This window comes from Rhinoderma darwinii, chromosome 3 (assembly GCF_050947455.1).
Source record: "Rhinoderma darwinii isolate aRhiDar2 chromosome 3, aRhiDar2.hap1, whole genome shotgun sequence".
Lineage (NCBI taxonomy): Eukaryota > Metazoa > Chordata > Amphibia > Anura > Rhinodermatidae > Rhinoderma > Rhinoderma darwinii.
Window position 1 is genome coordinate 378,748,254 of NC_134689.1, and position 26,550 is coordinate 378,774,803.

General features: G+C 43.2%; 1 protein-coding gene across 2 annotated transcripts; it reads left to right on the top strand.

Moving 5' to 3' along the window:
- Window positions 1-1,914: 1,914 nt before the first annotated feature.
- On the top strand, window positions 1,915-26,550 carry LOC142748307 (gamma-glutamyl hydrolase-like). Of its 2 annotated transcripts, none has more exons than XM_075855403.1 (10): window positions 1,915-2,036; window positions 4,105-4,207; window positions 7,692-7,806; window positions 15,776-15,826; window positions 17,456-17,540; window positions 18,323-18,461; window positions 19,163-19,269; window positions 19,362-19,455; window positions 19,552-19,689; window positions 25,773-26,550. In XM_075855403.1, exons 2-10 carry the CDS (start codon window positions 4,126-4,128, stop codon window positions 25,892-25,894), a joined length of 933 nt encoding a protein of 310 aa, XP_075711518.1. In that variant the 5' UTR covers window positions 1,915-2,036; window positions 4,105-4,125; the 3' UTR covers window positions 25,895-26,550. The 2 variants fall into 2 exon arrangements, with proteins under 2 accessions (XP_075711518.1, XP_075711517.1); XM_075855402.1 differs by having other exon boundaries at window positions 1,916-2,036; window positions 4,095-4,207.

Sequence of the window (26,550 nt, forward strand, 5' to 3'; positions counted from 1 at the left end):
TATTAAAATGTTCAGAATGCAGAACAATCCATAAGTAACAGCAGATTTGTAGAGCAGCAAACCCGTGTCACTCGCCTCTGTCGGGTTTGAAAAAAAATATATCTTCGTTTATTAAAATATCATAAAGGAAATAGTAAATTGGATACTTTCACCAGTTAACAGGCGATGGTCCTTTTGCATCGACTCATACTTCTATCCTCAATGTTGTACTGCCCACAGCAAATTTTATAATCACTACTAGTTATCTCATTGTCTACCATTGACTCCTTTGCAGCAGCCACCTCAGGGGAAATGAAGCATTACATGTTACCTATTGAAATGAATGGGCTGTCCATGTACTGTATGGACATGCTGAGTCCTCCAGAGAAAGAGATGCTCTTAGTTACCGCTCTCTGCTCTGGCTAGTTACAAATAAGCAACTCCGCTCTGTTAAATCATAAAGCCCTAACTGGTATTTGAAAATGGGTTTTCTAAACTAGATAACCCCTTTAAAGGGAATGTGTTTTTTTTTTGTTTTTTTTTTAGTTAAACAGTTAGTGTATAAGTGATTAAACATTGTTCTAATTTTTAAATTTTTTTCACAAGTCATGAAATATTATAAATTAGATTCTAATTTATAACATTTCTATGTGCTGGTCACTAGAGGGAGCATTTCCCAAAATTGCAGCATTGGCATGTGGTAAAGCAACCTCATTGTTTTATGCTGCAAAATTGGAGAAGACACACTCGCTCTAGTGACCTCAAACAATCCCCCCTCCTTTATCCTGGCTAGTGCCGGGAGAAAGGAGGGGGTCGAATGTTCAAACCTCCTACACTGTGTGCCGCCATTTTTTGAGCGAATGCACAGTGTAGGAGGATTAGATACAGTGGTAATCACACAGTATAACACGAACATACACACACATCACATACACAAACATAACTTACCTGCTCCTGCCGCCGCCGCTGCCTCCACTCCTAGTCCTTGCGTCTGAACATAGGGTCGGAAGCCGCGACCGGAAGTAGCTTCTGGTCCACATGAAATTGGCGCCGGATGTCGCTCTGCCGAAGACCTTCCTTTTGGTCTGTGTGGGAGCGGCACATGCGCCGTTCCCACACAGACGGCGTACGCTTTAGTGAATGGAACGGCTCCCTTTCACATTCTATGGGGATGTATGTGCCGTATTCCATCTCTGTATGTGTCGTTAATCAACACATACAGAGATGAAAAAAAATGGCAGCCCCCATAGAGAAGTAAAAGAAAGAAAAAAGTACAAAACAAAAACACAAATAAATAAAATTTATTTTAATGACATACTAAAAGCAATAACATAAAAAATTCCCTTTAATGGATTATATTATTTGGACAATCCTGCAATTAGTAGCCACTTAGTTAAATCATATATAGCGATGTTTCGAGTGAAAGCCCTTCATGAGGCGGAAACGTGTCGAAAGTGCAGTGCTCATTCATTCCTACTAAACATTCTTTATTGCAATTCAACCGTAATGGAGTGCTGTTCATCCTTTCTTCAGTTTTACATGATATTGGGGGAAGACTGTCCTATGGGTATGTGCTCCCAATTACTTTGGTGCTTGACGTGTGTTATCCAGAAATTGTGTTTGTGTAAACCCCTTTATCATTGGCTAAACATATACATGCTATCCAGCCTGCTGATGGTTTCCAGAAAAATACAGAACTTCTATGCACTGCAGAAGGTGTCAAATAAACCTGAAATATAAGTGAAAGCAGCAAAATATAATTACAATATATTACAAAGACACCCAATGTGCTGAGTTTAGGCACCCCACGTTACCCTATGTTTACATTAGAGAAATATTTGCCCTAGCATTAAACCCTGAGAACTCGACAAGTAGATCAGACCCTTAGTTCAGCATTTCTCGACACTTCCTGGAGTTGTGTCATAGTTGTGGGTCATGGCTGCCTTCCATGGTGCTGCTTTGTGAGTGTTTCCTTATTCTGACCCCTCCCTGATATTTCACAGAACATTTTCTTCCTGGCAGTGACTCAATAAGAACTCCGTCTTATGATCCTGGAGGTAAAGCTACATTTCCCTATCTCCTAACAAGCTTCTTAATTCCTATGCTGTGTGTATCATGTGCTGTCATATCTCTTGTTATTTATTTTTGTATTTTTCTTAAAGGGACACTAAAGGCCCTTTTACATGGGCCAATGATCAGGCAAACAAGCGTTTATACAAACGCATGCTCCCGATCATTGCTCTGTATAAACAGGGCAACGATCTCCTGATGAACAAGCAAACGCTCATTCATCGGGTGATCTGTTCGTTTATGCAGCATGAAATATTATCGCTGTCGGCAGCACATCTCCCTGTGTAAATATGAAGACGTGCTTCCAACATGATGGCAATGATTGTGTTAATGAGTGAAAGGAGCAAACAAGTGCTGATCAACGAGCTGTCTTATTGATCAGTGCTCGTTTTCATGGCCCATATTTGGCCGTTTAATAGGACCTTCTAGGTGGCCATCTTTAGCCACCTGTCATCAAATGTGTATAGAGGCCTCTCGACTCTTCCCCAAAGGCAAATATCGGGGAAGTGAAGGATCGAGCTGTTGGATTTCAACATGCCAGATGTTTTTGTTCTCAGGGGAGATAAGCCACTGCCAGAGCTATTTGTCCGCCGTTTACTCCCCTCATCCCATTAAGCATACAAGTCGAGCGTGCATCTTAATGGGGGGACCAGGAGAAATAGTGCCCGCTATCTAATGTATATGCTCAGCCTAAAGTCTGTCCTATCTCCACATTATCCACCATTTAAGACTTTTGATATGACTGACCGCTCAAATGAGAAATCAAAACTTTATCTCACATATGTCCAGAAATGAAAATCTCGAGAAACATTTATGTATGTGAGATGTAGACGTTAGGTTTAGTGTTCCCTGAAGGATTCTATGACAGAAAATATGTTATAACACCCGGGATCTCCGGTACATTATAATATCTGGTAACAGAATGTCATAAATTGTTTCTACCACACGTTTTGCCTTCTAGCTGAATCTGATGACCATAGTAGTATTCAAGCTGTTTGTACTTGGATATAGATGGCATTCATTTTTTTTTTTTTCTCTCTGGCAGTAACATACAAGTTAAGCAAATGTTTATAGGGAGAGGGGCCTCCGTTGCAAATCCGCCAGGGAGTACCCAAGACAATAGCACAGCATGCTGCGCTTTTGTGTCCGGTAAAATCATGGACACCCCGACGGAAAGCATTGAAGTCAATGGGTTCCATTGGCCGCCGGCGGTGTCCGTTGTGAAAGGGAACCGTTTCTTCCATGATTCCCTTGTTCTCTCCCTCTGACAAAGCAGAACAACGGAATGTCACAACGCCGGTGTATGTGTATGGCCAGCATGCAGTTGCATTGCATTTGCAGTTAAGGGATTGGACAATAGTGATGTCAAAGTACAGAGCTTCTGATCAAAGTGATGTAATTGCATTGGTATAATAGTGATGTCACAGTACAGGAATGATTCACACAGTGAGGTCACAGTACATGGATAATGCATACAGAGATGTCACAGTAAATAACAATACAGGGATAATGCACAAATAGATGTCACAAAGTAGGAACAACAATTAGTGATGTCACAGTACATGGATAATAAACACTGACATCATGGGAAAGGGTTGTTTCACACTGTAAAGTCAGAACAGAGATAATAAACACTGTGATGTCATAGTACACATAATTAAAGCAGTGATGTCACAGTACAGAAAATAATAAACATGGTTATGTCACAGTACATGAATAATGAATCCAGTATTGTCACAGAACAGGTTAATAAACAGTGGAATTCTCTTTGTGACACAGGAACGGTAGGGCCACCTCAGGAACTAGGGCTCAGGTGCAACTACAACCTCTGCAGCCCCTAATAGAACAGGCAGCCCACCTACCACCTGCCATTTATGATACTGGTGTCAGAGGGGTGGGCATCAAGGGCTGGGTGCAACGGCTACCTCTGCACCATCTATAGCTATGCCCCTACTCTGAATTTTGAAGCCCAAATCCATGTGATTAAACTACAGTATTGGTGCTCCCTCTGTACTTTTATTTCCTAAATAATGTATGTGTAATAGTCTCTTACAGATGTGAGTACGTGAGCTCACAATGCCTCCTAAACACCTCTACCTCCTGAGCTTTACTCTGCTTTACAAGGTAGTTCTGGGAGAGAATGACAGGCCAATAATAGGTAAGCTGAACAACAATCCAGTATTTTTTTATTTATACCAGTAAATGGCGGTGATGACAATATATTAGTATAACAGCACAAACAATAGTACAGAAAAATGATACTGCATTTATCATTAGGATGTTATTATCAATGATTGACCAGTGGGGGGTCCAATTTACAAAATTCCTGCCAATCCGCACAATGAGGGGACCATGGTGCCCCTGCAAGCAATGTACCCCCTTCATTGGTTACACAGGCACAGTGGCTAGTTTGTTTGAGTGGCTAGTTTGTTTGAGGAGCACGTTCATTCCCTACATTGATAGGGTATCAATGTTTGATCAGTGTAGGTTTCACTCCCGGGAGCCTCGCCAACCAATAAAACCCCTATAACTGTTTTGTTTAAAGTCCACTGCAAAAACTTGCTTATAATTAGGTTTTAAAAAGAACCTGTAACCAGGACTTGGCACAATTGCAGGCTCGAGCAAAGATGTAACCCATCTTTGCTTAACTCATTAGCTGAAATGGTTAATGAGGAGAGGGGTATATGTGTCAAGCCCTCCGATTAGCACTTTGGAAGGCCTTTTAGTAGCCACTGTTACACACTTATGTTTGGTGCTATTAGCGCACCTGTATGGTGCAAGAAATTTAAGGAGATCCCTCCGATGTCAGGTTCTTTTTAATGTATAAGGAGCAGATGTTGGGGTACAGCTCTTGTCATTAAAGTATCGCGTTGGCCCATTGTCATTGATATTAATTTATAGACCTGTAACCTATGGGGAGAGGATTCCCAAAAGAATAAAAGAGAAGTGTGTGTATATGTATATATGTGTGTATGTATGTATGTATGTATGTGTATATATATATATATACACACTACCGTTCAAAAGTTTGGGGTCACCCAGACAATTTTGTATTTTCCATGAAAACTCACACTTATATTTATCAAATGAGTTGCAAAATTACTAGAAAATATAGTCAAGACATTGTCAAGGTTAGAAATAATGATTTTTATTTTAAATAATAATTTTCTCCTTCAAACTTTGCTTTGGTCTTGGAATGCTCCATTTGCAGCAATTACAGCATTGCAGACCTTTGGCATTCTAGCTGTTAATTTGCTCAGGTAATCGGGAGAAATTTCCCCCCATGCTTCCAGAAGCCCCTCCCACAAGTTGGATTGGCTTGATGGGCACTTCTTGCGTACCATACGGTCAAGCTGCTCCCACAACAGCTCTATGGGGTTGAGATCTGGTGACTGCGCTGGCCACTCTATTACAGATAGAATACCAGCTGCCTGCTTCTTCCCTAAATAGTTCTTGCATAATTTGGAGGTGTGCTTTGGGTCATTGTCCTATTGTAGGATGAAATTGGCTCCAATCAAGCGCTGTCCACAGGGTATGGCATGGCGTTGCAAAATGGAGTGATAGCCTTCCTTATTCAAAATCCCTTTTACTTTGTACGAATCTGTACAAATCTCCCACTTTACCAGCACCAAAGCAACCCCAGACCATCACATTACCTCCACCATGCTTGACAGATGGCTTCAGGCACTCTTCCAGCATCTTTTCAGTTGTTCTGCGTCTCACAAATGTTCTTCTGTGTGATCCAAACACCTCAAACTTTGATTCGTCTGTCCATAACACTTTTTTCCAATCTTCCTCTGTCCAATGTCTGTGTGCTTTTGCCCATATTAATCTTTTCCTTTTATTAGCCAGTCTCCGATATGGCTTTTTCTTTGCCACTCTGCCCTGAAGGCCAGCATCCCGGAGTCGCCTCTTCACTGTTGACACTGGCGTTTTGCGGGTACTATTTAATGAAGCTGCCAGTTGAGGACCTGTGAGGCGTCTATTTCTCAAACTAGAGACTCTAATGTACTTGTCTTGTTGCTCAGTTGTGCAGCGGGGCCTCCCACTTCTCTTTCTACTCTGGTTAGAGCCTGTTTGTGCTGTCCTCTGAAGGGAGTAAGTACACACCGTTGTAGGAAATCTTCAGTTTCTTGGCAATTTCTCGCATGGAATAGCCTTCATTTCTAAGAACAAGAATAGACTGTCGCGTTTCACATGAAAGCTCTCTTTTTCTAGCCATTTGGAGAGTTTAATCGAACCCACAAATGTAATGCTCCAGATTCTCAACTAGCTCAAAGGAAGGTCAGTTTTATAGCTCCTCTAAACAGCAAAACTGTTTCCAGCGATGCTAACATAATTGCACAAGGGTTTTCAAGTGTTTTCTAATCATCCATTAGCCTTCTAACACAGTTAGCAAACACAATGTACCATTAGAACACTGGAGTGATGGTTGCTGGAAATGGGCCCCTATGTAGATATTGCATTAAAAACCAGACGTTGCAGCTAGAATAGTCATTTACCACATTAACAATGTATAGAGTGTATTTCTGATTAATTTAATGTTATCTTCATTGAAAACTGCTTTTCTTTCAAAAATAAGGAAATTTCTAAGTGACCCTAAACTTTTGAGCGGTAGTGTGTATATATATATATATATGTGTGTATATATATATTAACTTTACCGAAGTGTCTTGAGAGTGAATAGACATCACCTCCAGCCAGGAGGCGATGTCTATTCACTCTCCTGACACTTCGGTACAGTTTCTGTGGAACTTAATCACAGCACAGCGTGATATCGCGAGATCATTCTGTGCTGTGTGAGTAAGTCCCACAGAAACTTTACCGAAGTGTTGGGAGTGTGAATAGACATCACGTCCTGGCTGGAGGTGATGTCTATTCACTCTCAAGACACTTCGGTAAAGTTAATGTGGGTGTATGTGACAGCACAGTGTGATCTCGCTAGATCATGCTGTGCTGCGAGTACTGCTAAAAATGAATGGAGAGAAGTGTATGACGCTGATTGGTCACTGATTGGTCAGCGTCATACACTTTTCTTTACAACACCCAGTTGGTAAAAAGGTAAAACACGCCCAGTTGTCTATTAAGAAACTAATTAGCATAAATCTAAAATTGTGCATAACTTGCTCAAAATTGATAGTTTTTCAAAATAAAAACCACTGCTGTTATCTACAATACAGCACCAATCATATTATGTAGGAGATAGAGCATTTATAATCTGGTGACAGAGCCTCTTTAACTAAGTTTGTACCTCCCAATGTGGGAAGGTTTGTAAAATCCGTAACTAATCTTGTGCCCCCCAAAGTGGGAAGAAATTTAAATATTATCTGCCACCGTGTGAACCATTATCGCCGGCAAGAGTTGTATATATTTTAAAGTGCAAGCACAGTTTCAGGTTTTAACACTTTAACTCCTGCTTCATTTCATCCTCCTCTGCGACATCCCAGTGGGGTATGCCACCATCTTACCTCACCCTCTACCACCTTACAGACCCTATATTGGCATCCTTGTATTGTTGACTGGGCATTACATCTCCCATTGGTAGGACTTGTGGTTCTAGTCTTTAGTAGAAGACATAGGACTATAATAATATGTAGTATATGAGCCAATTAACCAATTCCATATCATACTGTATTTCTCAGGAATTATAACCCAGGAGGTCTCAGATGAAGCGTTCTTCCAGTATGGTAAAACATATATTGCAGACTCCTATGTGAAGTTTCTTGAGTCATCTGGTAGCAGAGTTGTTCCTATCCGGTGAGTATGATTTCCATTATATTATCCACAGAATTTGGCTGAGCATGTCATATGATGTCTAGTCATAGTAATTACATGTTCGAATTAAATGGGTTGTATGGGATTGGATAAAAAGGACCTGCTTTTTCCCCCAGAAATAACTTCACTTTTGTCCATAGGCTGTGCCTGATATTGCAGCTCAGACCCATTCACTTCCCCATATAACCTTGACTGTGTAATACTGTGCATGGTGCAAATACTGAATTTACAGTGAAATAGGACACTTCTTTTGTGACCCAGTCAACTCAAGAAGATCCATAAAGAAAAATGTTTTTATTTTATTTTTTTTACAATGGGAGTCTGTGGCAGACATATACAACTGTATAGTCATTAAAGGGTAACCATACTTTCAAAAAACATTTGACATGCCGTAGTGACATGTAGGGATTTGTGATCGGTGGGGGTCCGAGCTCTGAGACCCCCACCGATCGCTAAAATGAAGCGGCAGAATCTCTCTAGTGAGCGATGTGTTGCTTCCTATATGATTGGCTTTCCACGGAAAGCCGAGCAAGCGGCGTATGGGCGCAAGCGGTCTATTGAGTCCGTATACCGCTTACTCAGCTTTCAGTATAAAACCGATCAGAAATGGAGCGGCACAGCGCTCACCCGAGCACTTCTGCCGCTTCGGCTAACTGATAAGGTTAGAAACTTCTCTCTGCATTTCAAAATTTTCTGTCTTATGACTGGAAGATTAAAGTCAAGAGTGGCAGTAGTCAGAGATCCTGCAGTCAGAGATCACACAGCTATCCTTCAAATGTAGCATATGTGTAAAAGAAAATTCTGTGTCAATCTAGTTATTCATTCCAGAGGTTCTGTCACACATGACTAATGATGCACGGAGGACAACAACAGCAGAGGCCTCTGTGCTGTGCTAGAAGAGTACATGGCTCATTGATGTGCAACTGCTAATTTCAAGGTACATATGATGTGCCCGCCCCTGGGATTACCTCACTGAAACAAGTCATGATGTCACAGTAGCATACCTGACAAACACATTTGTGATGTCACTGCAGCTCACATGACAGAAACTCATCTGTGATGTCACCACAGCTCAGATGACAGAAACTCATCTGTGATGTCACCACAGCTCAGATGACAGAAACTCATCTGTGATGTCACCGCAGCTCACATGACAGAAACCCACTTGTGATATCACAGCAGTTGCCTGATAGAAACCCACTCTTGATGTCACAGCAGTTGCCTGACTAAAACACAGTTTTGATGTCTACTATTTGGACAAAGGGATATAAGTGGGCAGCACCAAGTCTAATGGCCAGAGCAGAATAGTAGTAGGGTTGCCACCTTTATTGCCAAAAACTACCATCGAGATAAAATGGGAGTGTTATTTTGCGCTCGTGACTTCACATGAAGACCTTTAATTACAGAATGCTAGAAGTTAAACTAAAGAACACTGCGCTCCTTGGTGCAAACTATATATATATATATAAGTGGACGAACAACAGCTGTGCAGCTCAGATGATGGGATTGTGCTATACGTGCACAATACCGTTGGAAGACTTGTATCAAGTAGTCGGTACCCGCGGCCGCACCACCTATAAACAGATAGCGTCTGTGACATCGCTTTCAGTCCGATACAGGCAGAGATGAGCGGTGATCACTGCAAGTCAACAAGAATAACATCTGCTGGACCTATTGAGGTTTGGAGTAGGTTTTTATAAACACTGATCATATGCTGCTGGTTGGCGGGCTGTATGAAAGTCTGCAATGCCATCATGGACTGACTGGTTGCCAAGGTCACCAGATGCCCAGTGGTTTAAACAACTGTTTGCTTCTGTTTCTTTTTATCTGGCTATCAGCTACTAGTTATTCATGTATATAGCTCATGAACGTCAAAGCCATATGGCAAACCAGTATCAGACCATTGTATTGTTAGTAATGAAGAATTCTTAATCATTTTGAATGTTTTTCAAAAGATTGGATCAAGTGAAGATTTTGTCACCCTAGGACATAAACTTTATTTGCCACAAATGTTGTTAACGCACATGAAGTATATGTCCCCTGTCAATATTTTTAGTGATAATTTATTTATTTATTTATAAACATTAACAAATAATCATACTGCATAAACTTAAACTGGAGACTGCTCTGTAGGAGCAGAGTGTTAAATGCGTCTTTGCAGAACCGATCTCCCTGCATGAATTCTGCAAGATATGTAGGAAGCAAATCACTAAGAACACCGCTTTTCGTCTTGATACGAGCCTCACATTTATTCCAGTAAGACTCTATATGGTGCGTGTGGGACCAGTTGGAGAAACGAATGGAAAATTGGGATCACTGTGATTGACACGTTCACAACTCAAATTCAGTGCCGGTTGAATATTGTTGTAGGCAGCCCAGGAATCACTGTGCACCGTCGAACTTGGGCAGACCACACATCGAATAATAGGAAGGAGGGTTTCAGCCCTTCTATCAGGAACGACTTTCATATAGCCAATAGCTGGCGTTGTTGCCGTGTCCACAGTCCCAAAGACCGCAATGGTATTTTATTTTATGACCAAAACCAGACTCGTCGGATCAAGTGAAGATCATGTCGGATCAAGTGAAGTGATGATATTTTAAGACCCTAGCAACGCCCTGCCTCTGACTTCTGTGTGTGTGTGTGTGTGTGTGTGTATATATATATATATATATATATATTCGCTGTCCTTACACAAGTTCGGCACTTAAACATGTTGTATTTGCAATAAACTTCATTTAAAGGAACTCCTATCCAGTCTAACTGTATCCTGTAGCGGTCTGGTACCTGCTTCTATTTCATTATCTAATATTCACAGGGTTTAGGGAAGTGAACAGGTTAATGCCAGCTTCCCTGGTAATCTAGGTACTGAAGGGATCAATGTCAATATCCTTGGTGGTCTAATATATTGAAGTGGTCAAAGTCAAAATCTCTGGAGGTCTATTGCAGTGAAGGGGTTAATATAAGCATCCCTTGTGGTCTAGGACAGTAAAGAGTTAATGTCAGCATCCCTGGTGGTTTAGGGCAGTTTGGGGTAAATGCCAGCATCCCTGGTGGTCTAGGGCATTAATGGGGTTAATGTTAGCCTCCCTAGTGGTTTTTGTCATAAAGGAGTTAATGTCAGCATCCCTTGTCGTTTAGGGCAGTAAGGGGTTAATGCCAGCATCCCTGGTGGTCTAGGACAGTGATGGGATTAGTCATACATGATGTCTAGTGGATTACTCACTTCCCTGGGTTCCAGATCATTCAGCCTTCTGTTACTTCCCTGCACTGATAAAAGCTGAGATGGTCTCCCTGTATTGTCCAATAACAATGAGGGGAGAGCTCCCTGTGCCAGGCCAGTCAAGTTTTTACTATCCATTATTCTTGTGTTATATAATATTATTATTATTATTATTATCAGGGTTGCCAACCGTCCAAAAATTTTCAGACATTCCGCAAAAAAACTGATGTTTTTTTCTGCTGTCTGTAATGTCCAGCAGAAAGAAACACTGTCCGGGATTTCTTACTTTCCTCCGATACTTTGCACTGCGCATGCGCCAAAATTTACATGCGCAGACGCAGTGCAAACAACAAGGCCAGCCGTGGCAGCCGGCAATTAGGCCTCATGCACACTTCCATCTCCATTTTCACGGCCGTTTTTCACGGATCTGTGTGTCCGTGATTGGAACCGTGTGCTCCCCGTGTGTACTCCGTGTACACTTCCCTGTTTCAGTTTCTGAGAGAAAACTGAAACCCGTTCACGCTATGTACACGATATTGTGAGCACCGCACATGCTATTCCCTGTCCAGCAGTGCTCACTGTCCAGGGTGCTGAAAGAGTTACTGCCGATCAGTGCAGCCCCTTAACTCTTTCAGCACCCTGGACAGAGACTACCGCTGGACAGGGAATACCATGTGCGGCGCTCACAATATAGATTAATGGTTCATTAAAAAAAACCTGCAACAAAAATAAAGTTACTATTTACCCAGAACTCCCTGCTTGCATGCTTCTTCCTCAAGTCCGGCTTCCTGAGATGACATTTCAGACCATGTGACCGCTGCAGCCAATCGCAGGCTGCAGCGGTCATCCAGGGAGGTCGGACTGGATGTCAGAAGAGGGACACATCACCAAGACAACGGCAGGGGCACGTATGAACTTATTTTTCTTAATATCGCTGCGTTCCAGCACTGATCAGCAGCCTCTTTTCCCTTTCAGTGCTGATAGAGAGAAGGGGCTGCCAATTAGTGCAGCGCAGTATCTGTCTGTATGTGTACCTCTGCCCGCCTGGCCGTTGCTAGGCAACGGCTCCGTCACACACGGATGCCTTCCGTGTGCAGTTTTTTTTGACGGACCCATTGACTTGCATGGGCCTCATGGTCACGGAATCTCGGACCAAAGTAGGAGATGCTCTACTTTTGTCGGAACCCGAGCAACGGGACCGTCAAAAAAACTGAAGTGTGCATGGCCCCACTGAAATGAATGGGTAGGGTGCTCGCTGTCTGAAAAACGGCTAGCACCCTGAAGAAAAAGACTGAAGTGGGCATGAAGCCTTAGGAGGAGAACCTAGAAGAGTGAATGATGGTCTGTGACTGTCTCTGACTGAGGTGACCTCAATTAGAGACAGACCAGACCGTCATTGGGTCGGTAGGGAACAATCACCTGGTCCTCACATCACTTGACGAGTCACGTCACGACCCCCGTCACAGACCTGGTTGGGGGTGGAGTGAGTCGAACTCACCAATCACAGCCACGCTTAATTAGTATAGGATAGCTACAAGCAGGGATGTTATTGCTGATTCCCACTGCCAGCACATGCATGCAGCAGCAGCAGCAGCCAGCACCCGGTCTCAGGGGTGTAGCTGGGGGAGGGGCAGGTAGAGCATGTAGGGAGGGCAACTATGAGGGAAGGTAGGGGGCTCCCTCTAGAGCAGGGGTCTCAAACTCGGCCGGGTAAGTGGGCCGCATATAGAAAAAATGGGAAGTTGACGGGCCGCATTACTTTCAAATTTGATACAATACAAAATTATTGTTAATCAATTAGTTATTTGAACGACTATAACACTATATTACTAGAATAATAATACTACATTACTATAATAATACCGCTAGGTTTAAAATGTGAAATATTTCTCCAAGTGCTTATTTCAACAATCCAGCTTTCCAGTTTAAGTGTCGCTAAATGCAGTCCGGCGGCTCAGTTAGCACACATGTCAAGATTGGGCAGCCCCTTTTTAGATAGTGCCGCAGTGCCCTCTGTGGATGCTGCCGCAGTGCCCTCTGTGGCTGCTGCCGCAGTGCCCTCTGTGGATGCTGCCGCAGTGCCCTCTGTGGATGCTGCCGCAGTGCCCTCTGTAGATAAGGCCACAGTGCCCTCTGTAGATAAGGCCACAGTGCCCTCTGTAGATAATGCCAGTGTCCTCTTCAGATACTGTCACACACCCACTTGTAGATAACGCCACAGTGCCCTCTGTAGAGGCTGCCACAGTGCCCTCTGTAGAGGCTGCCACAGTGCCCTCTATAGAGGCTGCCCCAGTGCCCTCTGTAGAGGCTGCCCCAGTGCCCTCTGTAGAGGCTGCCCCAGTGCCCTCTTTAGAGGCTGCCCCAGTGCCCTCTGTAGAGGCTGCCCTAGTGCCCCCTGTAGAGGCTACCCCAGTGATGTCAGGGGCTTGCCCAGAGCTGGAGTCCCAGGCAGAGTGCTAGTAGGCTCTTCCTGGGACTCCAGCTGTGCTGCTGACATCACTGGGACTCCTGCTCTGGGGAAGCCCCTGACATCATTGTTGATGTATGGACAGCGATGTCAGAGGCTTCCCCAGAGTCCCGGAGCAGAGCCGATAATAGCGCTCTGCCCGGGACTCCGCTCTGGGGAAGACCCTGACACACTGTCCATATATGGGCAGCGATGTCAGGGAATTCCACAGAGTCCCGGAGCAGAGCCGAAACTAGCGCTCTGCCCGGGACTCCGCTCTGGGGAAGACCCTGACACACTGTCCACATATGGGCAGCGATGTCAGGGAATTCCACAGAGTCCCGGAGCAGAGCCTGTACTAGCGCTCTGCCCGGGACTCCGGCTCTGGGGAAGCCCCAGACATCGCTGTTCATATGTAGACAGCGATTTCAGGGAATTCCACAGAGTCCAGGAGCAGAGCCGACACCAGCGCTCTGCTCCGCTCTGGGCAAGACCCTGACACACTGTCCATATATGGGCAGCGATGTCAGGGAATTCCACAGAGTCCCGGAGCAGAGCCGACACCAGCGCTCTGCTCGGGACTCCGGCTCTGGGGAAGACCCAGACATCGCTGTTCATATGTGGACAGCGATGTCGGGGAATTCCACAGAGTCCAGGAGCAGAGCCGACACCAGCGCTCTGCTCCGCTCTGGGCAAGACCCTGACACACTGTCCATATATGGGCAGCGATGTCAGGGAATTCCACAGAGTCCCGGAGCAGAGCCGACACCAGCGCTCTGCTCGGGACTCCGGCTCTGGGGAAGCCCCAGACATCGCTGTTCATATGTGGACAGCGATGTCGGGGAATTCCACCGAGTCCCGGAGCAGAGCCGACACCAGCGCTCTGCTCGGGACTCCGGCTCTGGGGAAGCCCCAGACATCGCTGTTCATATGTGGACAGCGATGTCAGGGAATTCCATAGTCTCGGAGCAGAGCCGATACTAGCGGCTCTGTGTCCCGTGGGCCGCAGATGACAGCCCCAGCGGCCGAATTCGGCCCGCGGGCCGCGTGCTTGAGACCCCTGCTGTAGAGGCTCCTAGACGGAGCCCTAATGCTATCTACAGGGGGGTGCGTGGCACTATCTACTACGGAGCGGGAGTGTGGCAGTATCTACTGGAAGTGAGTTTGGCAATAGCTACAGGGGGCTGTGTGGCTTTATTTACAAGGGGGAGTGTAGCGCTATCTACAAGGGTGTGTGTGTGGCACTATCTACTAGGTGGGAGTGTGACACTATCTACAGGAGGGTTCCTGGAACTATCTACTGGGGGGTGTTTTTGGCAATATCTACAGGAGGGTGTCTGGCACTATCTACGGGCGGGGCTTGGTGGGGGGGCTTGGTGGCACTATCTAAAAGAGGAGGTGTGTGGCACTATCTACACGGTTGCAGTGTGGCATTCTCTACTAGAGGAGGCTGTTCATTATGTCGCCATGTAGTCTCATTAGCCTCAGTTACACAATCTATTTTAGTCATGCACTGACCTCTTTAGTTTATTATCTTGTAATTCATTGTCATGGTAACTCCCTTATAGAACTATATCGCAAGTAAAATGTACAAATGGTTTTATTCTTGAGTAACATTTAAAAAAAAGTTTAAAAAAAATGACACCTCATTGAGTGGTAGAGAAAGCAAACATGGCGAGGGGGATAGACATGTCGGGATAGAAGTTCGGGGGAGGGGGCGCCAAACTAAATCTTTGCCCCGGGTGCAGGAGAACCTCTGCCCGGTCTACAGTCACGCACCAGACAGACGCCATCGACGCCGTCTGCAGCCTTGAACTGAACCAGAACATTGAAACAAGTAAAAATTCAGATTGGACATGAACCTATTATGATTTTTAACTAATGTATCATCACTTTCTAATTCTAAATTAACATTGCTTTCTTGGTTATATTCATGTTTAAGTTAGAGAAACATGTTCTTCTCAATTTTCTTTACTGTACATAAAAATTTCTGTCTGTCCGTGATTTTGGGCAAACTTGTCCAGAAAAAAAATTATTTGTGGTTGGCAACCCTGATTATTATACAAGTAGTAAATGGGTATATATGATTGGACATAGTGAGTGTATAAACTTACGAAATATATCATTTGTCAGCCGGGGCTGATTTGGATTCTCTGTCCGGCCCTGGAGGCGAACATAGAGGTGACTACAGAAAGGGGAATCAATATTGTGCCCCTGTTATAGAATATTAATAGTATATATCTACAGATACTGATGGGACACCTCGATATTTCTATTATTTCAGGTTGAATCAGAATGAGGATAAATATGTCCATCTCTTCCACTCCATCAATGGGTGAGTTTTGGATGTTTGGAGATTCATAAACTATTGATAACTATTGATATCGTCTGGAAAAAGAAAGGTTCAACCTGCAGAGGCGACGAGCCTTCTATACTGTGAGACTTGTGAATCTATGGAATAGTCACCGCAGGAGCTGGTCACAGCAGGGACAGTAGACGGCTTTAAAAAAGGCTTAGATCATTTCCTAGAACAAAAAAATATTAGCTCCTATGTGTAGAAATTTCTACCTTCCCTTTTCCCATCCCTTGGTTGAACTTGATGGACGTGTGTCTTTTTTCAACCGTACAAACTATGTAACTATGTAACCTATCCCCGTTCCCACGATGAGTGGAGGAGATCCCTCTTCTCTTCCGGTCTGTGCAGTGTCTGGCTCTGTGCTGACAGGCACGATGGCCTGTCTAGATTGCGCCAATCTGCATAGAGCCGCTCACAGCTGGAGCTGGCATTACACAGTGAATGCTGGGGCAAGAAGCCGTCAGCTACTTGCTCCAGCGTTTGATGCAACTGTATCGGAGTCCTGAGGACGCAGATACAGTTGAAACCGGGACACTCTACCGCTGGGGGACTGGCCCTGGGCCCCACCATCTCAGTCGGTCCGGAAACCACAGCTTTCATGTCCCCCCGCCAGCTACGCTATAGCTCCACACAATGCTTGTGGTGAACGGAACAAACAAAAGTCATTGTGATAGACTATCCTTAAAGGGAATATCCAGTCAAAAATTTAAAAATGGTGTCTCTGCTTTGTGCCCCTTATATTCACTGTTATAGTTTGGTTTTTCTAGTTGTGATTCTCCATGATATAGAAAATAGAGGCAGACCATGTGGCTGCTATGGGGCCCATGGTTAGAGAGGGCTCAATACTGCGATGCTTCCCGTCAGTGTTTTTCTGTGGCCACCACTAGGGCAAGCTCACTGTGTACAGCTTGTTACAGTTTCTAATGCATGTAATATTAGCTGTATAATTCCATATGCAGTTAGATCCCCTAGTGGTGACTACATGCAGCTAGAATTTCATCATATAACTCTGTGTTAAGGAAAGCAGAACACTTGGGGCTCTACGTGTGGAAAAACAAGACCCCTTTGAAAATATATTTGGGACATACGGATGGAGCCCTGATTTGGACCTTCATCTTGCAAATAATACATTGGGACTTTGGCTGCTACCCTAATCTTCACATGATGGTAGACATTAACTTCAATAATAAAAAAAAAAAGTACATTTGGCGGAGCTGGTGGTGGTGCCCTAAACGGTGGAAGTTTGGGGGTTGGAAACGATGGGTCATGTGACCTAACTAATTTAAAAAGAAGGCATTTATCCAATTCAGTGCTACAACTATCAATTTCATCATCACTGGTCATCCGGTATGCACCAAAGCCAGCCGCATGTTTGTGTATATGTCATTGACCTACAATCTGGTGGTGGATGGGATTTTACCTCTCCACCACCTAGACCTCCAGTGTAAAACAGACCAAAAAAAATGTGGGCAAATTCTTTCAAAGAGGGGGGCACACTTAAACCACGGTCAAACTTCCCCAGGAGAGTACTAGAGGATTCTCTGAGCCCTGCAGTATAAGATATTTGTTATTAGTGTATTGTATGATGGATGTTTCTCTCTTCCTTAGAGTCCTGTTACCTGGAGGAGCAGTTGATCTCTTAAACTCTAGCTTTTCTCGGACAGCTGGCATATTTTATAGGCTAGCTATTGAGGTGAGCAGCCAAGGTAAAAATGTAAGGGTGCTGGGTGACAATGGCCATAAACTGGAAAGGATCACTTTTAAAAAAAAATAAAAATTTGCTTCCCCATATGGACACGTAATTTGAAGCTTCTGTGCTCCAATGCAATATCTGTAACAGGCTCCCCCACCTACTATGTGCCATTTTATAATACTGGTGTCTATTTTTGTGGCAAAGGGGTCCAAGCGCGACTGCTACCTCTTCGTCCCCTATAACTATGCCTCTTGGTCATATCTAGACTTCTCTACTTTCGAAAACAAAAATTCTGTTTGCTGCCCTTTTCCGGTTTCTGAATACCCTGACCAAGACAGATTGGCTCTTTGGCGCCAACCCATCATTGAAAAGCACAGCCAGCCACTTTAGCTACAACCCCAGGGTAGTTTGCTCCTATTCATGTTTTCTTCTCCAAGAGTAGGAGGACCAGATTTTTATGTGGACCTTTCACCTTTTCTGTTTTTGCACTGTTTTTGAAGCTCCACTGGTATGAGACAGTAATACCTAAATTAATGCCCACTGTACACTGTTCATGAAGAGTTAAACTGCTGTACACCTCCCCCCCCCCTCCAAAGCATAGGTGCTGTACACTACTTCCCTGGTTTCTCTAAAAGGGAAGTGAGAGCAGGTAGAATGCCCTGTCGATCAGTAGTTCTCTTCCAATCTGTGTTGACTAGAGTCCGGACCAAAAATACAACACTGAGGTATCCAACTGATTTATATAGAAATATGTTACCGGTTCTCTCTTCTCTATTTCTCAGGCTGCATCCTCTGGTATTTATTTCCCTATCTGGGGTACTTGTATGGGTTTTCAAATTCTTACCGCCCTGACATCTGGGAAGGACTTATTATGTGAGACATCGGCTAATAACCTATCACTTCCACTTATCTTCACTGATGGTAAGAAGCACAGCAAGGCCAGGCCCTGTCTGAAATACAAACTTTAGGAACATTTTCACAGACAGCCATTGAAACTTGTATGTTCTTCGGACTAGAGTAAAAAATATAAATCTAAAGAAAACAACCAACAATGCTGTTTGTTGTTACTGGAAACAGTCGACAGGTTTGTTGACAGACACTCCCCTTAGCCGAGCTCAATGCACATGCTTATATGTAGGAATTTTGGTGGGCCAGACAGTATGATTCAGTTTCCCTTAAATTTCCTTTTGGGGTTTCTCACAATCCTTACTTTTAGACATATCGGCATGTGCCTCACCCTCTGTTACCACGTAATAATAACCTCCTCCTATTAGCATGAGTAAGACCATGAAAGGTACAAATTTAGTCTATTTTACCCCGAGTCCTGAGATTTAATCTCTTATGTTTGGCTTATTATTCCAGGGCCCTGACTTATTATCTCAGTGCCTTGAGGTTAGATGTTAGTGCAATGAGATAGTAAACCACTGCACTGAGGTAAAATGTTATGAATTATTTTTTTTTCTATGTATTTTTTTAAACATTTCCTTCAATAGGTTATTATAGAACCTCTTCATATTATAGTACAATATATATCAAAGAGAAATAGAAAACATCTATCTATCTTTATTTTGAATACTACAACTCCTTCCTACATGCCTCTTATCTCTCTTTTTGATGGACAGATGTCTCTTCCAGCAGAATGTTCAATCATGCTCCCCTGGAGTTACTACACGCAGCCACCCGGGAAAAAATAACGGCAAATTTTCATCATTTTGGAATCACCCCAAAGGTAATAGCGGCACCACAGCATATTTCTCTATGCATTCTGTTATTATACAGAATAGATGCCTATTCTCTCCATTATGTCATCCCATTTTACAGAGCTTCCATGCCAACCAGAAGCTATCTACATTTTACCGTATCCTGTCCACAAACCATGATAGGGATGGTGTGGAATTCATATCCACCATTGAGGGTGAGCAGGTTCTCAGCAGTATTACAATAAATATTCCTTCTAATCATGATTCTGAATGTTTCTAGCAGTCATCGTGATGATTTTCTCCTCCCACAGCTCGAGATTTTCCGATCTATGCAGTGCAGTGGCATCCAGAGGTGAACCGCTTTCAGTGGCGCAGTGATCTTGACTATCCACACTCTGTCAATGCCATTTGGATATCACAGTATTTTTCAAATTTCTTTGTGAGCGAAGGTAATAATGTGAATCTTTACTTAAAGGAGTTTTTCATTACATGCTCCCCCACCCAAAAAAAAAAAAGCATTTTTTTTTTATACACATGTGTGTGTATAAGCTTGAGAAAGGCCGATGTTTGGGGGCTGAAACGTCGCATCGTTATGGGTGAATATAGACATAGTTTTTGGACTGCTGCCTATTACATTGGACTATATTGAAAGGGTGAGTGGTCTGAACCCTGAGGCGTGTGCACCCAAGCAATTGCAATCATATCAGGCTGCTCTCTTTGGAATATATATATATATATATATATATATATATATATATATACACAAGAATAGAATCCAGCAGCACAGGCTTAAATGAAAGGGGGGTGCAAGCCTTAGGGAACTGACCACTGTCCCTCTAGACAAAAAGCAGTAAGGCTTGAAAGGCTCCAGTTGTGTGAGCCGAAACGTCGCAATTTTGGGGTCAATAAAGCACCCTCTTTTTTCACTATAAGCCTTTGTGAGTGCTGCCTATTTACTGCTTTTTTGTATTTATTTATATATATATATATATATATATATATATATATATATATATAATTTATTTATGTATTCATGCACTCATCTCCAGAGGTATACTGATGAATTGTCAGGGGCCCCTAGATCAGGCACCTCCTCCGCCATATAAAATCCCGCAGAAATAATAATAAAAAAAAAAAAAGCATTTACTTACTGTTCCTCAGCCACTGGATCCCCCCAGGCTGCCACATAGGGCCCATTCTGTGCTGCGTCTTGTACAAGATCCTGACACTATCCGGCATCAAGACTTTGTATACGGCATGGCACAGACCACCTAATGTGGCAGCCTGAGTGGATCCTTTCCTTCCGACGCAGTTGTGGTGTCACCCCCATGGGATCCCTGATCGTTAGGTGCCTGCCCATCTGCTATTGTCAGGCACTTAATGCATGCCTCCGCGGTTTACTAGAGCTGTCGTTTTTCACTATAGCCCCACCCTCTAATAATAAGATGACTCTGTTAACACACCCCCTTACTGCACAGCACAAGCTGAAAAGTAAGCTGCACAAAACAAGAAGTGTTAGCTTATTGTGCGCTGCCCAGTGCTTGGTATGATCAGCTAAGCTAACATTTAGGGCTTATTCAGACGAGCGTAAAACAGCACACTATACTAGCTAGTTGCCGTTAGGCAAAAAAGCCCTGTTTTCCAACTACCATAAAGATAGATAATAAATAAATAAATAAAGTAAATTCTTTAATGTGCTATATATAGCAATATGACAGACCACATGAAAATTAAAATTGTCACTGCTTGATTGCCGGGTGAACGTATGCAAGACAGCTGCCCATGCACTAGTGTAACACACCTATGAACCAACGTGACACGACCGCTATCTTAGCCGTCAGTGATTGAGGTGTGTGCTTTAGTTTAGCCAGCAAAAGCAGGAATTAAAATTTGAGGAGCCCCCCCGACATGTTTCGTTACTGCTGTAACGTCCTCAGGGGAAATGGGGCTAATGGCGGCGCGCCGGGAAATCCTCCCCTCTTGTAAAGTCCGTCTATGACGCAAACCAAAGTACGTCAGTGCCAACTACCAATCACCAGGAGTGAAAGGATACCAGCCTCCACAGCTGATCCGTGGACCAATAGGAGACCATTCAGGGAGCCAATCATACAGGGGGAGGTGCGCAAGCGCACACTTACCAATCGGGAACATAGTCTAAAAAGTCCTATAGTGATTAAATAGCTATACAGCGTCTACGCTGGTCCATTTGAGGACCGCGCATGCGCAGTGGTGCAAAGTCGCAACTTAGAAAAAAGTAGAAATAAGAATGGGATTACAGTGATAATGATAGATATAAAGCAGGCAGTAACGCCTGTGTATACATAAGAGAATAAGACTTCAATTCGCTAGACCGAGAGGTAGCAGGGCCCCGTAGGTAAGTAATATAAGAGAACCTAATAGTACAAAAAGACCTGTATGATTATTCCAAAGCAAAGATATACGTATGTGGTGTCCACTTTATTAAGAGATGGAAACATGGACCAATAGGAAGCGGCAGTGTGCGCGAAGCACATACATATCATTCAGGGACATAGTTCAAAATGTCCATAGTTAGTGGACAAATGCACAGCATATACAAGGATCCAGGTAAAAATGACGCATGCGCAGGTGGATGATATCCAGACTTAGAATAGGTCGGCCGTATAGATAAGAAAGGTAGCGTTTACAAATTCATAAATTTCTCGGACTTGTTTTCCCTGGACTAAGGTGTAACCAAACATCACAGTACCCGCAGCAAGACAAGACGCAAATAATGCAATTATTCTATTAAGGAGCATATATAAATAAATAAATCTCCACTTCACCCTGCATCGGAATTAAATGCTGATGGGCCACAGGGATTTCAAAGTCCATTGGGCTGACTATATGTCAGATGGATATCAATTCCAAATATTGATTCCAAATGTTAAGGGGAGAATGAAGGGGCCGCCATAAAAATGTGGTCCTAGATAGTATAAAAAAAATTTTTATTATTTTTTTATATATTTTTTTTGTATATTATTACAAATAGAAACCTGTAAGAATTACGAAAGTATCCACAATTCATCGTTAGGAACAGGTATAGAGCTAAACTATCCACTCATATATCAATAAATTCTGTGTGTATATACATCTAAGAGAGAAGCCACAGTACGCATCAGGGACACATAAACAAGAGATCAAAATCAGAAAACAAAAAACAAAAAACAAACAAAAAACAAAACACAAAACAAAAAACAGACAACAGAAACAACATCAGAGAAAAGCAGTGAAGGTGAACCCCTCATTCAGGCCCTGCGGGGTCATGGTGCCGAGCCGATGAATCCACCGTGCCTCTTCCTGTAGGAGTCTCCGATCTAAGTTACCCGCCCTGGGGCCCAGTTTAAGCTGGACGACACCCCAAAACTGCAACAACCGAGTATCACCCCCATGGAATTTATGAAAATGCCTGGATAGGGTAGTATCTTCTTTATTATTGATGGTACTACGGTGTTTGGAGATTCGTCTCCTCAATTCCTGGACAGGTGTATACATATAAAACACGGCAATACCCTCCTCCGAAACGCACTACCGTCTTTACTGATTTCTCTGAATCAGACACTTCTGGTACGGATGAATCTAGACAGTGTAATGACAGCCTTAGATTGGGAACAAAACGAAAAATAAAGAATAACAGACCGAGTCTTTCCAAAAGAACACCTGTGGCACCGAAGCAAACCACAATAGATTTTCCTTATCGTACCAAGTCATGTGCACCTACCACCTCCAACTCGCAGTCCACCTCTTTTACATCTGTTCCGGTATCCCTGTCAAACATCTTGAGCATACCACCCACCCCTCAACCCATTGGCATAAATACAACCTCATATGCAGGGAACAACACTGGCAATACCTCTGTGATTCCCCCTACTATCTTTCCTTTTTTAGGACCAGTCAATGCACGATGGGGCACAAAATAATAACACCTAGCAATAATATGCTTAGGGATGAGGAGATGCAGATCTTGCTGCGGGTACTGTGATGTTTGGTTACACCTTAGTCCAGGGAAAACAAGTCCGAGAAATTTATGAATTTGTAAACGCTACCTTTCTTATCTATACGGCCGACCTATTCTAAGTCTGGATATCATCCACCTGCGCATGCGTCATTTTTACCTGGATCCTTGTATATGCTGTGCATTTGTCCACTAACTATGGACATTTTGAACTATGTCCCTGAATGATATGTATGTGCTTCGCGCACACTGCCGCTTCCTATTGGTCCATGTTTCCATCTCTTAATAAAGTGGACACCACATACGTATATCTTTGCTTTGGAATAATCATACAGGTCTTTTTGTACTATTAGGTTCTCTTATATTACTTACCTACGGGGCCCTGCTACCTCTCGGTCTAGCGAATTGAAGTCTTATTCTCTTATGTATACACAGGCGTTACTGCCTGCTTTATATCTATCATTATCACTGTAATCCCATTCTTATTTCTACTTTTTTCTAAGTTGCGACTTTGCACCACTGCGCATGCGCGGTCCTCAAATGGACCAGCGTAGACGCTGTATAGCTATTTAATCACTATAGGACTTTTTAGACTATGTTCCCGATTGGTAAGTGTGCGCTTGCGCACCTCCCCCTGTATGATTGGCTCCCTGAATGGTCTCCTATTGGTCCACGGATCAGCTGTGGAGGCTGGTATCCTTTCACTCCTGGTGATTGGTAGTTGGCACTGACGTACTTTGGTTTGCGTCATAGACGGACTTTACAAGAGGGGAGGATTTCCCGGCGCGCCGCCATTAGCCCCATTTCCCCTGAGGACGTTACAGCAGTAACGAAACATGTCGGGGGGGCTCCTCAAATTTTAATTCCTGCTTTTGCTGGCTAAACTAAAGCACACACCTCAATCACTGACGGCTAAGATAGCGGTCGTGTCACGTTGGTTCATAGGTGTGTTACACTAGTGCATGGGCAGCTGTCTTGCATACGTTCACCCGGCAATCAAGCAGTGACAATTTTAATTTTCATGTGGTCTGTCATATTGCTATATATAGCACATTAAAGAATTTACTTTATTTATTTATTTATTATCTATCTTTATGGTAGTTGGAAAACAGGGCTTTTTTGCCTAACGGCAACTAGCTAGTATTGTGTATTGCGCCCACCAACTACCCAGGATCTTTTTCATTTTTGTTAGTAAAACAGCACACTGACCCATTGATTTCAATGGGGCCATTCACACATGAAGGAGTTTCAAGCAGCGTACGTCCATTGTGTGAAACTCACTGCATGTCCTATATTGGTGCGTTTTTTACACACCTACCCGCCCATTAAAGTCAATGGGTGCGTGAAAATGCACATCCGTGTGCTGTGCGCGCTTTGTGCATCAATTCTATTGGAAAAAAAAAAAGATGTGCTTTGCGGTGGGTACTGGGGTAATAATGGGGGGGTTAGTGTTAGCCTTTTCACCGGCTAACACTAAGCCCCGCCTTAGTAATGGACAGAGTTTTTCAGACAGCTGCCATTACTAAGGCAGTAGTAATGAAGTTAAAAAAAACACCTACACAGAAAAAATATTTTATAGAAATAAAGGCCCCCCCACACAACCCTGGTTTATTATTTGATTGAAAATAAAAACGCTGTCATCAAAGGAGTCCTCGAATCCAACGTAGTCCAACAACCGAATAACACAGAAAAAAAAACCACATTAGTAACATTAATAACTAAAAAAGCAAAACGATTATTATACTTACCTTCCTGGGTCTGTGACAGTAAACTAAGCAGTCACAGCTCAAAACTGTCATTGGTTAGTTTACATCACATGGTCCCAGGTTACCTCCGTTCATTGGCCTCCTTTTAAAAGTAGGACGATGTACTGAGGTAACCGGCAGGGCGTTTTTTGCTCCAGTCAGGAAGGCAGGAGTGGTTTTTTTTTCTAAAAAAATAATAAACTGTGACCTGATCAATAATAGGGGAAATGTGCCCCAGTGTTCGTGTGGGCAGGGGAGTTAATGATAATGGGGTAGCACTGAGCACTTCTTTTAGGGTATGTTCACACGTAGCATAAACAAACACTGCAGATTATACACAACTAATTTAATTGCGAAAAATCCGCAGCATAATACAGTAGCAGTAGATCGGATAATATTTGAACAAATCTTATCCACACGCTGCGTAAATATCCCACTGAAAAAACGTTCAAAGATTGTCCTGCGGTACGTTTTACTTAATCCGCACCATGTCAATTTATGCTGTAGAATCGCTGATTTTCTGTTGCAGGTTTTCCCTATTGAATTCAAAGGGGAGGTAAAACCTGCAACAATTAACATGTGTTGCGATTTTTGCGTAGGAAAAGCTGCGTTATCCGGGGCATCAGCCGTTAAAGTGTCTATGGCAGCACAAATGCTAAATACGGCCCTGTTGTTAAGGTAGAAAATATATTTTTTAATTCGTTGATATTTTAACAGTTGTAAACCGCAGCCTGGAGACCAGGAGGTTCTGCCACCTTATTCTTGTAGTAGAAATAAAATAATTATGAAGACTTATCTTTCTCCTCTGTCACAGCCAGGAAGAATGTAAATCGCTTCTCAAACCCCAACGAGGAAGAATCCGCTCTGATCTATAACCATCCTCCGACATACACGGCTAACATCAGTGGCTACGAGCAGGTGTATTTCTTCGATTAGTCATCTATGACAGACTTTGACTACTGTTAAACGTTATCCTATGAAATTCTTGCATCAAGAGGCACAAACCTAAATATTTGGCATCTGGCATCAGGGGTCTCTTGCCCTGTGCCCTGGACCTCTTGACACCAGTGATCACCACATTTAAATGTATCTGCATCTTCCCCCACTGCAAGTGTGCCATTGTGCCTTTGATATCTTCAGTCTACAACCACTCCCACTCTAAAGACTACTGTGGGAGTTGAACCTTTTTGTTTTGAGATTCATATTTCTTAAAGAGAATATTTTTTTATGTGGATAATAACAAAAAACAACAAAAAACACCAACTTGTTTTAAAAAATGTTTAGAATAAAGACTTGAAAAATATGTAATTTTCTTTATGATACATTCCCTTTAATTTTAGTCAATAAGATACTTACATTCGCTTATCTTCATCTGCTCTCTACAGCAGCAAAAGATGGCCCTTGACTCAAGCAAAGTTGGCAAAAATGGAAACATGTTGTGCTCCAATCAGTGGCGGATTAAGGGTGCCATGGGCCGTATGGGAAATGTCGGCCACCCCCTAGCCCAGGATTTTAAAATGTGTTTGCCAAACTAGGAGTATAATTACATATGCATACATACACTACCGTTCAAAAGTTTAGGGTCACTTAGA

Coding starts and splice junctions, on each gene's coding strand:
- LOC142748307 (XM_075855403.1), top strand. CDS start 4,126: ATGCCTCCTAAACACCTCTACCTCCTGAGCTTTACTCTGCTTTACAAG. Junction 7,807..15,775: donor AGCAGAGTTGTTCCTATCCG/GTGAGTATGATT, acceptor CTATTATTTCAG/GTTGAATCAGAATGAGGATA. Junction 15,827..17,455: donor CTCTTCCACTCCATCAATGG/GTGAGTTTTGGA, acceptor TCTCTTCCTTAG/AGTCCTGTTACCTGGAGGAG.